The 17,560-nt window shown below is 39.1% G+C and overlaps 1 protein-coding gene across 2 annotated transcripts in view; it reads right to left on the minus strand.

The window, feature by feature from the left end:
• The window catches only part of WWC3 (WWC family member 3), a 62,223-nt gene that overhangs the window by 33,639 nt on the left and 11,024 nt on the right, over window positions 1-17,560 (minus strand). For both annotated transcript variants that reach the window (XM_079972490.1, XM_079972489.1), the window contains exons 2-4: window positions 8,406-8,515; window positions 7,581-7,784; window positions 2,107-2,183 (exon numbers count right to left, since the gene is read on the minus strand). In XM_079972490.1, the coding sequence (XP_079828616.1) occupies window positions 2,107-2,183; window positions 7,581-7,784; window positions 8,406-8,515 (391 nt within the window). The remainder of the gene's footprint in view (window positions 1-2,106; window positions 2,184-7,580; window positions 7,785-8,405; window positions 8,516-17,560) is intronic.

Consider the following 17,560-nt stretch of genomic DNA (forward strand, 5'->3'; position numbering starts at 1 on the left):
TACCGCACAATCCTAACCAGGTCCACTCAACAGTAAGTCCTACTGAATACAATGGCGCTTACTCCTAGGGAAGTGGGGTTAGGATTGCCACCTTATTAAGGCAGGAATTGATTTTAGAAAGGCAGCCATATTGGGCTGCAGACATACCAAGCAAATATTCCAGGTTGTTCAAGCATAAAGAAAAGTAACTGAGGACAAGAATTATGCATGTCCTTTTGTCTATGTCTCTGTGTCTTCAGTTCTTTGTTTTACTATATTCATAATAATGCTGCAAAAATGTTCCATGTACTTGACTCAATAGTTCCTTTAGTAGTTTATTTGTGGACAAAATCATTCACCAAATGCCACTGAAACAGTGCATCCAAGTTACACAGGCAATATAATGGCTCCATGCTTTCTGTTCCTGTGGCTCCCAAATCAAATTTAAACTTTATTTGTGACATTTGTACTAATGTTTAATTAGGGTTTTTTAATCCCTAATTATAACATACATTCAGAAGTGGGAAAGAGAGTAGGAAAAGCTGCATCTTCTCCCTACTCTCCTCGATTGCAGAGTAGGAAGATTCAATCCTGCAGGAAAGGCACTTGCAAAGGACTGCCTGCACCCAGGACAACTGAATGAGCTGAGTGAATTCTGCAGGGTGCTGTTTTGCAAATGCATTCCTGATGGGGTCTGCAGCCTTCCCACCAGATGTCACAACCCCTCCAAGCAGCCCAACCCAGGGCTGTCTTGACCCAACTCAGGTCAAGCCTTGATCCCTCTAAATCAGCCCAATTTGGTTTTGGGTTCAGCTTATGGCTAAATCCAGTGCACAGTCCTAGCTACTAAGCTGCAGTGATACCATGTTGTCAAGTATGGAACAAATGGGGAGGGCCAAGGCAAGTCACTATTTTTTGGTATAACTGATTTAACAGAATTGGCAAGATAATTGGAGAAGTGCTAAAGAAATTTCTACATCTATAACTATGTGTTTATTTTGCTATAATTTTACCACTATAAATAGTAAAGAACTTAGGAAAACACCAACTGATCTCAGGAAGACTTCTTAAAAAGTTAAGTTTTTATATGTATACTATGTATACACAGAGAATAAATATGCCTGATTAAGTTTTGTTTTCAGAACTGGTCACATAAAAAATAGCTAACTCAAATGCATCCACCCTTCATTATCTAGAGTGTTTGGAAAGTTGATAACCATTCTCTCAATATAGGTGAATGAAAAGAACTTGCAATTTAGGAACATGTTTGTAGTGCTTAACATTGCTTTGGAATACCTATATATATCATGTCAGTTTCAATCTATATTTTATTGTTTACTGTAAAGAGTTACATGCAGCCTAAAGTAAAAGCTGAGATACAATATACTACCTCCATTACTCAACTCAACTCAGCCCAATATGGGAGCATATCATACTGTTAATGGCAGCCAGAACATCTTCCATTTTGCTCCATCCCAATGCCCCTAGGGCAGTGATGGCCAAACTTGGCCCTCCAGCTGTTTTGGGACTACAACTCCCATCATCCCTAGCTAACAGGGCCAGTGGTCAGGGATGATGGGAACTGTAGTCCCAAAGCAGCTGGAGGGCCAAGTTTGGCCATCACTGCCCTAGGGTATTACAACTCAATAAGGAGCATGCAAAGCTGCCTCATACCAAATAAGACCATTGCTCAATTCAGCAATTCTACTGCTGACCGGTAACAGCTCTCCAGTGTTTCAGACCGAACTAGGGATTTCCTTCTGCACAAAAGCATGCACTCTGTCGCTGAGCCATTGCCACTCCCTGCCCTACCAATGAAAGTATCCGACTTTAATATATGTGTGCTGCAATTGAGTAACTCACAGTGGCAGCTAACAAACATATCTCTCAATTAACATGAATTTGTGGTGCAATGATTCTGATTATTATTTTTTTTAAGAGAGCATACAACCCTTAAAAACAATAAAGAGTTTGGATAGTTGCAGGGAGCTGGAGTCAAGTTTTCCACTAGAATTACTTCACTAAGGCAAAGCTGAAATGCAAAAACACAAAGAAAGCTTATAGAGTGAAGAAGAAGAGGTGACACTAATTATTTTCAGCATGAAGTATTAGAAAAGGGTTACTCACTCTGTCACGCCTACTTGCTATTTCTGCTTTAATCTGACATGGGTCGTATTTGGTATTGGTTGAAAATCCAGAGAATGCTGAACAAACAGAAAACGTCTTAATTTTCAAAACACTAGAAGTAGTTCATTAAGTGCATTGTAAATGCTAGGCTAACTAAATGTTTAACAGCCAGATCTTATGCTTCACTTGTTCCACTTACTCCTCTGTAGCTAAAGTGGAAACAAGTTGTCTACCTGAAGACATCAATCAGTTCAACTAATACCAATGCATACCATAAATCAGGACAAGCAGTCTTATAGTCTATCCTACAAAGGAGTGGAGAGTTTAAAACACATAATTTTGTAACTTATATGTGGGGGGGACACACACACACACCTGTATTTATTTTGAGTTATGCAAAAAACAGTTTAGAGGCAACAGATTTCTTATAAACTGCATTTAATGAAACCTAGTGAATTACCATTAACCATTTAACAAAATTCCCTTCGACAAGTTTTGTTTTGCTTTCAAGATCAACGCTTTCAAATACATTCTCTCTATCTGCCCCAAAATAATCTGCTTAATTGAATGCTAGGGACACGGATGAAAAAATGTAAAATTGTTTCTTTTGTGCTCATAGTTCTTATTGTCTGCTGGATACAAAAGTACTAACCTAAAACATCCTATATACAGTAAATACAGGACATTGTATATACAATGTATATAAATGTATATATATGACATTAAATAATGGATGTTGACTGCCAACACAAAACATACCATGGGCATATGGTAATATCCCCCTTTGATTCATATTCTTCCTCTGGTAATACAGATTAAACAAAATGAATTATGTCTTGTACATTGTTATGCATATGTACGTATTTTTTTTCATTGTATTTTAATACTGTGTCTAAGGTACTAGTCGATCCTCAGAGTCCCCCTCTACAATTTTATGACAGTCTGACAGTAAATTACATTCTGCTTGCATTAAATTCATATTTTGGTAATATATAGTAGTTTTTGTGTATGCACTTTTATAATGAGCAGAATTCATCACAGGCATACTAGAATGTGGTCATTTGCCACAACCCACTATAGGGATTCGTGAGGAGTGCTGTGTCACTTTTTATTTAAAAAAATCCACATTGAAAGTACTCTGGAAAAACTTCATAAAGTACAGTAAATGACTAGCTTTTTAATTCTGTTTTGTACACAGCTCAGCTTTATTTGTGCTATATAGTTTCATTTTTATTTTGTTTATAGGAAATTTTACATGGCGTGTTTGTTTTTATGTAATCTGTGTTAAGAGATTTTGTTATACTGAGTGGTATAAATTGAATTAGTTTCTGATGAGTGGTTCAGCACTATCAGATAGAACTTATGGATTCTACTCACAAAGAAGAATTCCACTTGAACAATGGAACCAACCCTTCCCTCTCCCCTGCAACATCCTCTCAAAATCTACTCCAAAAGGTTAGGAAATCCATTGGAGCCATTCTGGAGTGGGCGGGGGGTGGAATGTTGCTTGTATGTTGCTGGATCCAACATTCTGAGTTTAGAGGACACAGTACTTGTAATTTTATCATATGAAGGCATTTGATGTGTGTTGGAACATATTTTTTAGGAAACACCATACAGTCATACCTCAGTTACAGATAGGTAGCTGTGTTGGTCTGCCATAGTCAAAACAAAATAAAAAAATTTCCTTCCAGTAGCACCTTAAAGACCAACTAAGTTAGTTCTTGGTATGAGCTTTCGTGTGCATGAAGTGTGCATGCACACGAAAGCTCATACCAAGAACTAACTTAGTTGGTCTTTAAGGTGCTACTGGAAGGAAATTTTTTTATTTTGTTTAGTCATACCTCAGTTTGCGAACGTGATCCGTGCAGGAGGCACGTTCGCAACCCACAGCGCCGAGTCTGTGCATGCGTTTGACACAATTCAGCGCTTCGGCACATGCGTGCGACATCATTTTGTGCATCTGCGCGTGCGCCGAAACCCGGAAGTACCCCGTTCCAGTACTTCCAGGTTCGGTGTGGTCCATAATCCGAAAACACGCAACCCGCAGTGTTCGCAACCTGAGGTATGACTGTATTCTTTTATTGCAAAAGGTTTTAAATGATTTTGATACTGTACTTTCACATTGTTGGCACCTTATCACATAGGACAAGTAGGCAATGCAAAGAGTAGTAGTAGCAGTAATAACAATAACAATAATAATAATACACATAGCAGCTTTACCACATGAATATTAAGGGAAGAAGTCACTTTGTAATGAAATCCATCTCCTAAATAGCCATATGAACTGCTCCTGGATTAACACTAAACCTGGGCTCACCCAAACAAACTAGGGAGCATAGTTACACATGCCAGATAAAGAAATGGGCCAAGGAAACTATTTTATCTCATTGATATCTGCACACATAATTTGGATTATATGCATAATGACTGTTCTTCTACCTGAAAAACCTTCATTGCTAGATGAACTGTAATACTTTTGTTCCTGCAAAATCAAACACTGAGGCAAGTGTATGCCATTTGTTTTTCATAGTACAAATCATAAATTTAATTTAAAGATTTAGACTGATTAATATGTATCTCCGCTATGAGATACAGCTAAGAGCAGGAAGGACTGTCGCTGTCCCACCTAACAAAACAACCAATACAGTTGTTATAGTATGTATGAAAGAGGAAAGTATTTTAAATGCTTTTAAGATTCTATCCAATGCCATTTGGCATATTGGTAAAAGGTAAATAGCAAGCTTTTCACAACTACTGTATTCCAGTGCAAATAGTAGAATTTAATCTTTAGAAATAAAATTAATGCAAGCCTATATTGCATTCAATAGTACATGGTTCTGAAAAAAGGATATGTATGTTAAACAGCTTATTAAAATAACATTCAGTCAAGGAAAATCACCTTCTGTATTAGCATTTTCAGAAGTGAGAAGTAAAATAGCATTTTACACATATTTTAAGAAAAAGCAAGGAAGCTGTTTCTGTTTAAACCTTTCTGTTACAAGCAATGTATTTTTCTGGGCTCAGGAATCAAATTAATGAAGAAAAATACAGGCCTTGGTTCTCTAATATTTATGCCAAACAAACATTAAAATACGTATTTGTAAGCTTCAATAGCTAAAGAAAATCAAGCTACTGATTTTCTACTGTCAGTTTTGAAAACTATGGAAATTTTTTTTTATAAAAACAGAATGACTCATACTGTAAAGCATCAATTACAACTAAATTGTTTTTCCTGATTCTATTTCCGACATGTTTGGTGCCATGTACCTCTCACAAGAGATGTGTAGTGCACTTTGTTAAAGAATTATAGAAGTTCTGTTAGATTTTTCAAAAGGTACGTGCCATGAGTGATAATTTAAAATGAAAATAATACTGATCACTGAGCTGCTTCAAATTTGTAGGATTTTCTCTTTTAATTTTCACCAGGCAGAATACTCATACCCTGCACCCCCATCACACATACAAAAGGACCCTCTGGATCACAGCCCTGGTGTAAAACTTGAATTCCTGACCTTTTAGATACTGGATAAAATGCTGTTTGCCAGCACAGTTGAAGTTTTAACTTGTAATATAAGTTTTCTCTTTATTAAATACTCTGATGCCCTAATTCACAGGTGCACAAGTGGGAGATCAAAACATACTACAGTGGTACCTCGGGTTACATACGCTTCAGGTTACATACGCTTCAAGTTACAGACTCCGCTAACCCAGAAATAGTACCTCGGGTTAAGAACTTTGCTTCAGGATGAAAACAGAAATTGTGCTCCGGCGGCACTGCAGCAGCAGGAGGCCCCATTAGCTAAAGTGGTGCTTCAGGTTAAGCACAGTTTCAGGTTAAGAACGGACCTCCGGAACGAATTAAGTACTTAACCCGAGGTACTACTGTAGTTGGTTTTTAGCTTAACAATAGCACTCACCCAACAGAGCACTACCTGATATTTAAAATCCCTAGAGTTTAGAGAAAAAGTTGCAATGCCATATTTGGAGGGCTGGTATTAAACCAAATAAAAACTGAAAGCCACACTGAAGATATAAACAATTCGTTGTGCATATATTCCCTGCCTCAACAATATACAAATCAAGCTTTTCATGCCACACAAAGTTGCATGAGGCAAATTCATCACTGGACTGGACCTGGAGCAAGTTAGTTTCACTTAGTGCCTATTGAATCAATGATAGTTAAGTTAGGTATTGCTAACTTTTCACATTATTTCATGGAACCTAACATGACTTGACTGCTTTTGATCCAAACCATTTATAATTTAAATAGCGCCATCATAGTCTGAATTCCACAGACAGGATGAATAAATAACAGCATTATATCATGTTTCTCAAATTTTCCACATGTAAGATGGTTTCTTAATAAAGCTCAGAAACTTCAACTTAGCCTGCAAAGTGTAAAACTGGCTTGACTAAGACAGCTTTCAGAAAATAATAAATCAATGAATTATTTAAAGGCAATACTAATAAAAGCAAATGTTCCCAATAGTAGCCTTCTGAAGCAGCTTTTCTTTTTTAAAAAAACAAAAAACCTGCTTGATATCGTTCCACATATCTGTACACAGAATCGAGTTAGGCCCTTAATTTTTGAAGATTATACATGGAAACAAAATTATCAGTTTTCTGTTATAATTTTTTATTGTATTTTTACTTTTGGATCCTGCCCTTCCCTGCAAAGGGAAACCTGGGTGGTTAATACAGGGGTCTGCAAACTTTTTACCTATGGTAGGCAACCTAAGGCCTGGGGGCCGAATCCGGCCCAGTCGCCTTCTAAATCCGGCCTGCGGATGGTCTGGGAATCAGTGTGTTTTTACATGAGTAGAATGTGTGCTTTTATTTAAAATGCATCTCTGGGTTATTTGTGGGGCATAGGAATTCGTTCATTATTTTTTTCAAAATATAGTCCGGCCCCCCACAAGGTCTGAGAGACAGTGGACCGGCCCCCGGCTGAAAAAGTTTGCTGACCCCTGGTTAAGAACATACAATAATACAAATACAAACCACAAAACATTTAAAGTATCACTCAAAACATATTAAAATGAACAGCAGTTGATACTTTCTAAGTTTTAAAAAGTGCGGGCCCATTAAAACAAAACTGCATTTTAAGGATTTACAAAAGGTCTAACATCAGCTTTACGGATTTCAGAATTTCTTCACGTAATGCATAGACCTTAAAGCGTTTTAAATCAAAGCAACAGAATCAGAGTCTGGGCTCCGATCCACTGCACATGCATAACTCTTTAAAAACTGAAAATCCCTGCTAACAGCTCTTTTGTGAAATAAGAGGGCTCATCAGTGAGATTGCAACCTTTTTAAAAAAGGGCTCCACAGCCCCAGTCATTGAATCAAGGAGGCGGAACTGCTGCAGTTTAGGAAGCATTTGCAAATGAAGTTCTTAATCCAGCTAGGGAGAAATACATAGAAGCCCAGCATTCAAATATGAACCATTTGGAGATTAAAGGTAAACTTACAGCTGGCATAAGAGCGACTGTCATCTTCACACATTTTATGCAGCTGCTGATATTCTTCTTGTGCTAGCTCAAAACGCTGCTGCTTAATTTGGTAGATTTCTTTTTTGGCATTAAGTGCTTCCTGGGCAACAATTAAATATTCCTTCAACATGCGCTCCTGCTCTCTTCTCCACTGCTCTCTTGGGTCCTCAATCTGTGTGAGTTCTGACGAAGGGAGGGAAAGTGTTCAGATTTGTAAGGTGGCAAAATACATAATCATCATACTAACACACCAATTTGAAACCTACAAAACTGGCAGGCCTCCACATCTATACTGACTTCTAATTTGAAGACAGTTATTTCTAAAATATGTGGTCTAGCCTTCAACTGCCTGATTTGGATGCAACGAAAAACCACAGTTTAGCATTATGTGCATGAGCCTCTTCCTTGCACCTCCAAGAGTTCAGAAACATCCACTCTTGTTTTCAAATAACTTCAGAAGAAACGAATTACGCTGAGCCATGAAAGCAGATCCACGCAGTTGTGTTTATAAAGGTTGTCCATCTTATTTCACTGTCACACCTCCGTCAAATGCAGCTACCTTATATCTCAGAAACTTTACATCAAATTACACAAAGATAACCTGAGCTCATGGGAGCCATTAACATATTTCATGTTGTCAGAACTGTTTAATTATGTTTTAGCCTTACCCAATACAGTGCTCCTAAATACATTTCTATAGAAATTACTTGTGTGCATTCATTTAGGCTTATGGGTGCATTAAAAAAAAAATTAACTGCATTAGTTCCAAGGCATTTTTTTATATAAAAAAATCCTTTTACTTACGATTGATATGGTCCATGTAATAAACACCAATCTGTTGATCGTAAACAGTTTCCCATCCTAAAGGCAGTTCATCGCCAACACAGTCAGCAAATGTCAATGGCTTTGTAATCCTATAAATAGCATGAAAAATGGAAATGGGTTAAAAGTGAAGCGTTCAGCTAAGTGACACTACAGTTGCCTATAGAAGTTATAATTTGGGGAAAGCCTTAGAGAGCAAGGATGGGGAACCTGTGCATCTGCTGCTGATGTTGGAATCCAGGTTTCATCAGTCACAACCAACTTGGCCAAAAGATGAGAATAATGGGAGATTTTGTCCAGCAACATCAGGAAAGCCACAGGTTCCCCATTCCTGCACCAAGACTTTGAACATTGAAGTTAGTACTGGTTGGATGAAGCACATACTATTTCAAGAGGTGGATATTGGAAGATATCTTGTAGAACAAGAGAGGCAAGATTTTCTTTTTGCATTCTAAGCTTAACAGTTTAATTATTGTGGTATGTAGCCCTACAGGTTTTTCCTCTAACAAAAAGGACTGTATTGAAATTCATTGCTATTACAAATTGAGCCTAGTATATGGTTCGTTTTTTGTTTTTGTTTTAGAAATATCAATGCACAAGAAAGTGAGTTTGTTTTCTTTTAAAATCTAGAAGTGAAACATTTACTGACATTAAAGATTTTTTATAACAAATGCAGTCATTTGTAAAATACCCTAATTTCACATCATCAAAACCTAGAACATACATCAACTTGAGCCTTTACATGCAGTTGTATTTGTAACAATGGCTGTGGACAGATATGATTTATCAACATTGTTCAAGCATTTTCACATCATACATTTTTGCAGAAAACGCTTGCAAGTTTTAGTTTCAAGCTAAAAGAAGACATATATAACAACTAGAAACTTTTTACTTTTCTAGTAAAAAACAGAAAGAACATTTCCAATTGCATATTTTCATATTTAAAATTGACTCACATACATTGTCAAAGGCTTGGGGAGAATTAGCAAGCATCCCTCCAGCCTGACAATTACAACAAAGGTAGGAATATTGGTTTATTTGTCATGATACAAATCTCTGTTGCTCTACATCAGGGATGGGGAACCAGCAACCTGCCACATGCTGGATGCTCACCCCATTCCTGCTCTAAACAATGATTTCAGCTCTTCCTTTCTAAGTGAGAAATCTTTCCTGAACCTACTGTCCACAAGAAAGAATTACAGCGTTTCAAAGTTCCTGCATTATGGTAATTGATTTTACAGTATTTTGTTTTCAACTTCCCAATCATGTTTTCCCACTAACTCAGGAGTGTCTGGGATTCACCATTACTCACGGCTGCAAGGAATACTGCCTAATTCTACCCCAGATGTGTGGGGTGTCTGTGTATTGTTCAAACCAGACTTCAAAGAAACCCAATAGGTCTCTTATGGTTTTGCCAGGTCTCCACTATGGACTAGATTTCTCCTCTTCTATTATTTGGCAAGTCACTCACTACATCTCTACCCTACTCAATAGTTTACTGACTGACCTGGTAAGACACTTTGCTGTTTCCACTCTCTTTCCTTTCTCCAGTCAGTTCCCTGTTCACTGTGTTAATATTAAATTTAAAACCATGATTTCAAGTTAATTTTTTTAAAAAATAATTAAACTACAGCTTGTTAATTTGGGTGATAAGCTGTGGTTAGGCAAAAACAGGAGCAAAAGCACCCAAACCAATCTCTGCAGAGGAAGACAGGGGACAATGAGATCAGATGAGGCTATAAACTATAGGGATGGAAAACCTGTCACCTTCCATAAGTTGCTGGCTACAGTCCCAGTCATCTCTGTCTACTGGCCATGGGGCTGAGGCTAATGAAACTTGAGAGCCCAGTAACACCTGAAGAGTCACAAGTTCTCCGTCCCTGGTTTCGTCCCTGGTTTCGTATCGCATTCAGACACAGCCAGCCTTCATCACACTGCTTGGCATTCCAGCTGAGCAGCCAAAAAAGCCTAAAGGATACTGCAGAATCTGCATGGGAAATCCTTTAACCAAAGACTAGCAACTCAAATCTTATTTTAAATTACCAAGTCAGCAGACTCACCACAAATGCTCGCTCTCATTGAGGGAATAATTGGCCCTGTGCAGAGATGCCATTGTGAGCTACTGAAGCAACCTGCAGCTCTCTCTTGCACACAGATACCCAGACAGACAAAAGATTTGCTACATCAGTTTTCAAAAGTATTTTGAGAAGTGTTTAATTAAGAGGCTCCAAAGTGACAGCGCGTGCAGGCTGTTTATCAAGATTATCTCTTGATAGTGCCAAGAAAGGCAACAGTTTTTGACATGTCTTCACTAATAAAATTCTAACAAATACACAAATGGAACAAAAGAATACACCTATCTTTAAAAAAACAATGTCAGATTGAAGTTGCATCACTATTAACACTACATTTGCTTCTGGAAGAACTAAAAGGTAAAACTTTTCTGTTATTAAGCATAGGTTACATACTAGCTCAAATATTTAATAAGCAAATTCCCCAACATCATTTGTATTTTTATATTATGAATTACTGGTTGTATCACATTTACTGTCCATATAAAGGTATGCATAAATCACAATGACAAAATGTTAGGCTTCTGATTTTATAAGTCTTTGACATTTTTGAAATATTCTCTTTTGTGAACTTGGCAGCTACACTATCAGAAGAGGGAAACAAGGAGTAAAGTTATTCACAGTAAGAGCTGCTTACTGTGCTTTTTTTCTCAAGTAACATTTCAGTGCTGGAGGCACTATTAGAACTTCCTTCACCTTTGCAACTACAGCCTGTCTGGCAATACATTCCAATACATTCCAGACTTAAGAGGAAAGCCAGAGTCAAGCTATGCCTCTGTTATGGGCACAATATTGTTTTCCAAAGAATCCGGCCAGCTGTTACTACATAAATATGCATTGTTCCACCTGTACACATTATTCCACCTTCCTTCCAAAGTAGGATCATACAAATGCTAAACACATAATGGACGCACCTATGGCTTATTGTCTCAATCCTTGCTAATAGCTTGTTATGGATCTCCACTGTTCCCAATCAACTTACAACACCCACCATGTAAGCCACAATGGGGCTTCACATATATATCTAGGCATATTCATGAATAGAACTAGTGCACATTTGTTGGTCTCCAACTAGCTGCTTTACTGAATGTGCCTACCATAAACCCTGCCAGCTGAAAAAAAGCAGCTATTTATGTTGCATGCTGTATGAAATTAACATACGTTCCACTTAACACAAAGCCTATTTTTCTTTCATTTTTAACACAGTTGTAAATGTTCTTGTGTAGGCAAGTATTAAACAAAACTAACAATGTATATCTCTATTAGAATTCCAATTTATGTAAGTAGTGCAGAACAGAACTACCTCTTCAGTGTTAAGAACTTTTGACAATATTGCAGACAATGTTTGAATTCTCTAATGTTTTGGTAACAAACATCAGTTATTCCACAAAAAAGTTAACTATCTGTGATGAACAACAGGACTATAAATCATCCACTATTTTAAATATAACAATGCACACATCTTAACAGCTTGACTAGTGAGCAAAACTAGTTAGTTACCTCTTTCTAGATTCTAAAGATTCAAGTTTTACTAGCTATAGATGCAAAAAATATATATAAATGTACACTTGCAAACATCTTAACTGTTACCACTCTGGTTTTATTCTGACATTAGCTAAACAATTATTGTTAGTTTATTTTCTGTATACTGAATACATAATCCAACCAAAATTAAATGTTTTAAAGTTCAAAATTAAAAGAGAAGTTACATGTTCTTACCTTTCCCACTAAAATCAATGGAACTTCAAAATCTCTAACCTTGGGCAAATTGTGTTCTAGTGCTTAAAATAAATCTATATAAAAGTAATCTTAGTTCTGAACCTTTAAAAGTTGAATTCTAAAACCTGTATTAACTATGAAAAAGAAGCCTGTCTGCAATTTTTTGTTTCAATAAAATATTCAGCTTCTGCTGCTCAGTCAGCCTGAAAATAGTCACTAGCCTAATCATCTCATACAAGTTAATAATTGTTCCACAGAAGATATGCAGTAGCACTGGGTTCATTTTAAAAAATGTGGGCTAGTAAATATTGTAATTTGCAAAGCTGACCTGTGGGCTCAAGAATCTCATCCTTTGAAAATCCTAGTGAACCCCCTTCTGGCTTCTGAAATGGGGAGCAGGTATTATCTGGGCTCAAAACTTTAATATTGCTTTTTTAAAGGAGAAAAAGAAATCGTAATACCAATGTCAGGGAACTGCCATCAGGGCCAGAGGGAGAGAGCGGGCTCCGGAGGGGTCCCAGAGAGCGTCCTGGGATGGGGAGAGGCAGCCCATCTTCTGGGGAAGAGAATCAGCATAGCACCAGTGGAGAAGGGGGGCAGATGGGGGAATTGGCGAGGCAGTCCCATGACTCCTTGCCAGGGACCAGCGGGGAGAGTAAGGGTCCTCCGCTGCCTACACCCTCCTTGCGCAGAAGGCTTCAGCACAGGGAGAGTAGGAGGAGACTAGGCGTCAAAGAGCTTCTTTGCTGGAAGAAGTTCAAGAAACACCCACTGACAGATTCTGCCAGCGATTGAGACAGCCACGGGTGAGTGGCTGTCCGGACAGAAAAGGTTCACTCAGGCAACCCAGCCAGGTGTTGCGCCGGTTTACGCACGAGCAACCCCTAGAACCATTACAACCAAGTTCATCTACTTTTCTCCACTGGCACCTCATGAGGGAAAAAATGGTTTACTTTTCCAGCATTCAACATTATTATTCTTAAATATACGAAAATGTTGTCAGCCACTAGGAGCTACATTCCTCAACTAATTATACCATCACAATTATGCATTTACATTATCATAGAGAACATTGCTGAAAATGAAATCCACTGAAAAACCTAAGCTAGGGAGCATCAACACAGCTCAGTCGATAGGGCATGAGACTCTTAACCTCTAGATTGTGGGTCTGAGCCCCATGTTGGGCAAAAGATTCCTGATTTGCAGGGAAATGAGCTAGATGACCCTGGTGATCCCTTCCAACCTTCCAATTCTATGATTCTATTATTCTAAGTGGTAATTTATGACTAACCATAATACTTCTACAGATAGAAGTTATTTTCATAGGATCCAATATTAGCCACAGTTCCATTCTGTTCCCCCACCGCCAGCTCCACTCTCCCCCTCAATCCAAGTATCATTAAGCTTAAAATAGACATTTCCGTTTCCTCTGATTATTTCCCTTGTAGTTTCCAAACTTCAGAAATGTTTAGTCAGTATATCAGCTTCCTATGTTTGTATTTTAAATAGGATCAGTACCAAGAACTCTATTCTGTAGTGATTACCAACAAACAAAATTTGTCCTTAGACATCAGCTGCTTGTTGGCATTTTTCTGTGAGCTATACATTGCCGGAAGAATGATAAATGAAAGAACTTAAATCTCTATAGCATATCCCACATAGAAGTATTTCACTGAGAGTCCTCAACCTACAGAAAACTCCTTCCAGTAACTATGTAAAACTGCCTACTTAATTTATATAGCTCCTCTACAGCAGAAGCCAATGTGGTATAGTGGTTAGGGACCTGGGAGATCCATGTTCAATGTGCCACTCAATCATGAAGCTCACCTGGTGACCTTGAGCCAGCCACAGCCTCTTAACCTACCATACAGAATCATTGTATGGATTAATTAAGGAGTGGGGTAAGCCAGGTATTCCTTGAAGAAAAGGGGGGTGAAAGATACAACAACAACAACAACAACAACAACAACAACAACACCCCACCCATCTGGCTGGGTTGCCCCAGCCACTCTGGGTGGCTTCCAACCCATAAAAACATAATAAAACATCAAACGTTAAAAATGTCACAATACAAGGTTGCCTTCAGCTATCTTCCAAAGGTTTTGGAAGATAGAGAAAGGATAGGTCAGAGGTAAAGACAGTGTTATATTAAGATGGTGTGTGCCAATGATAATCATGAACTTCCCAGGCAACCTGGCCACATAGTAGGCATGGCCCTGGGTCCGAGATGCAATAAATAAGCCCTTCTGCTTACCTGCTCAAGAAAGTTGGAGAGGGGCCAGCCAGATGGAGATATCAGTCTCCAACCTGGCATCCAGGGATCTTCACGTGGTCGCAATTGGACCTGCGCCAGACACAAAACGTGCCTGGCACCTGGGGATATTTGAACACTGCAATTTGTACTTCAATTTGAACTAATGAATTTGGTAAACCATTTGATGGGTGGAATTCTAGTTTACTGTGTACCTCTCTAGGAACTGCTAGCTGTATGTAAAGCTCATGCTTTTGTTCAAGCTAGCAATGCTATCAAACAATTGAGGTGGTACAATATAGTGAAATAATATCCGCACCCTAAAATGGCCCTTGCAAAGGTTCCATCACTGTGAGAAGATATGAAAAATTTTACGCTAACTGGAACTAAACACAAACATATTTCAGGGATACAATATTTTTTCAGATCTGATACATTTTGTTAAGAATGGCACAGCTACAAAAACCCCTACTGGTGGAACGCTCTACCTCATGAGACCAGGGCCCTGCAGGATCTGATTTCTTTCCGCAGGGCCTGTAAGACAGAGTTGTTCCGCCTGGCCTTTGGCTTGGAACCAATTTGATTCTCTCCCTCTCTTTCTTTTTTCTTTTCCTTCTCCTCCTGCGATGAGGCTACATTTTAATATTTTAAAGTTTCAATATTTTAATGCTGTATTTTAATTTTGTTTTTAAGTTGTAATCATTCAAATTGTTTTTATTATTGCTTGTAAGCCACTCTGAGCCCGGCCTTGGCTGGGGAGGGCGGGGTATATTATTATTATTGCTATGGTCATCATTTTGTGACTCATTATACAGAAATCTTAAAATTGACAGTTTGACAAGGTAAATTTGCAAGTTTAGAAACATTAAATTTATTCTTAACCAAAAGGTACAAAAGGCCAGCAAATGAATTAAATACTATGCATAGCACTTTCCATCAAAGGTTTCATCAAGCATTATGTCATAGTCTCTTTCAAATGATAGCAATAAAATTTCAAGTTTCCGTACCAAGACAAATTCATGCAAAAAATAATCACTGAGCACACCGCATCCAAAATATGGTCAAGTACTCCTATTTGCATACCGTATTTTTCGCCCCATAGGACGCACCTAGTATTTGGGGGGGGGGGGATAAAGAAAAAAATTTATTTCCCCCCCAGGCATGGGGCTGGCGCAGGGGAAGCCCGAGCTTCCCCGACCCCAGCCCCCAGAACAGCCTGCTATCCGCAAGCCTAGGGAGCTTCGCGCCGGGCTCCAGAGGGCTGCACAGGGCTTCGTGAAGCCTGGAGAGCGAGAGGGGTCGGTGCGCACCGACCCCTCTCGCTTTCCAGGCTTCAGCAAAAGCCTGTATTCGCCCCATAGGACACACACACTTTTCCCCTTCATTTTTGAAGGGGAAAAAGTGCGTCCTATAGGGTGAAAAATACAGTAATTATTTCCTGGGTGTACTAAAATTGGATGCCAGTATGGAAATGTTGTAACAGCTGAATATTTTAACTGGCAACACCCTTATACCAACATGTTTTTATGTCATATCAGCTATAAATCCAGAGACATAGAACATTTAGTTTCAGAATTAAAATCCTTTTGCGAACTTTACCAATACATCATACATATATATATATATAATACTGTTCCACCTTACCAGCTTCTCTTAACGATATGCAGCATATGCAGCTAGGAATGTTAGGGCAGTGCTTTTTTGTCTATAACGATACAGAGTTGGAGAAAGCTGTTCATATCAAAACACCTAATCAATTAATGGAATAGTCAGTATGTAAGCAATTAGAAAAGGATGCTGTGATTACGAAGAGTCAGCACGGGTTTCTCAAAAACAAGTCATGCCAGACTAATCTTATTTCTTAGTGGATCAGGGGAATGCTGTGGATGTGATGTATCTTAACTTCAGTAAGGCTTTCAACGAAGTCTCCCATGATATTATTGTGTAAAAGGTAAAGGTAAAGGGACCCCTGACCATTAGGTCCAGTCATGACCGACTCTGGGGTGGCGGCGCTCATCTCGCTTTATTGGCCGAGGGAGCCAGCGTACAGCTTCTGGGTCATGTGGCCAGCATGACTAAGCCGCTTCTGGTGAACCAGAGCAGCGCACAGAAACGCTGTTTACCTTCCCGCCGGAGTGGTACCTATTTATCTACTTGCACTTTGACGTGCTTTCGAACTGCTAGGTTGGCAGGAGCAGGGACCGAGCAACGGGAGCTCACCCAGTCGCGGGGATTCGAACCGCCAACCTTCTGATCAGCAAGTCCTAGGCTCTGTGGTTTAACCCACAGCGCCGCCCGCATCAGGCAGTGTTATTATTTGGTGCATTTGTAACTGGTTGACTGATCAAACCCAAAGAATGCTCTCCAATGGTTCCTTGTCATCGGGGAAAGAAGTGACAAATGGGCTGCCGCAGGGTTCTGTCCCAGACCCAGTGCTGTCCGACATCACAAGGTCCCTGGCCCAAGCCATGCAGCTATTGTAGATAGATATCCACTAGCCTCTGATTGTCAATAATTTTGGGTTGCTCATGGTTTGCAGCAATTCATTTATCCAGACAGACTTACAAGCATCTGCCATCATCAGAAGTACAAAGCGTCTTATCTGTGCAAGCTATGACTTCTGCTGATGTAGTGAATGCCTGTGATTATGCCTAGCAATAAAAAGCATAGCTCAGGATCAAAATGCCTGCCACAACTATTTAACTGCCTCACTAAAAGTACTTTTTCCAGCGTGCAAGTACTCTCTAAGATAGGCACTGAGGACCTCAAACCTAGGGGACTCTGCTCAAGCAGCACACCCTCACCTGCCTGCCCTCACCTTTGAATGTTTCTTCCTTGCTGGAATAAGCCATTCAACTGTGGTGCCTCTTGCTTGCTTGGATGAAGAAGAGTTACGTATGTGGGGAGGAGGTGGATGTGTATATATAGAAACCTCTGTGCGAAGGTAAATGTCACATTCATTGCTCCTCTACTTTTGCTTCTGGTCCCACCCACCACTGGCATGCAGCCTATGAGGCTGAAAAAGGTTCCTTACCACTGCCAAGGCACCAACTGAAGGAGAAATATTTTGATTTGGAAATGGAAACAGTATGTAT

This window comes from Podarcis cretensis, assembly GCF_951804945.1.
Source record: "Podarcis cretensis genome assembly, chromosome: 4".
NCBI lineage: Eukaryota > Metazoa > Chordata > Lepidosauria > Squamata > Lacertidae > Podarcis > Podarcis cretensis.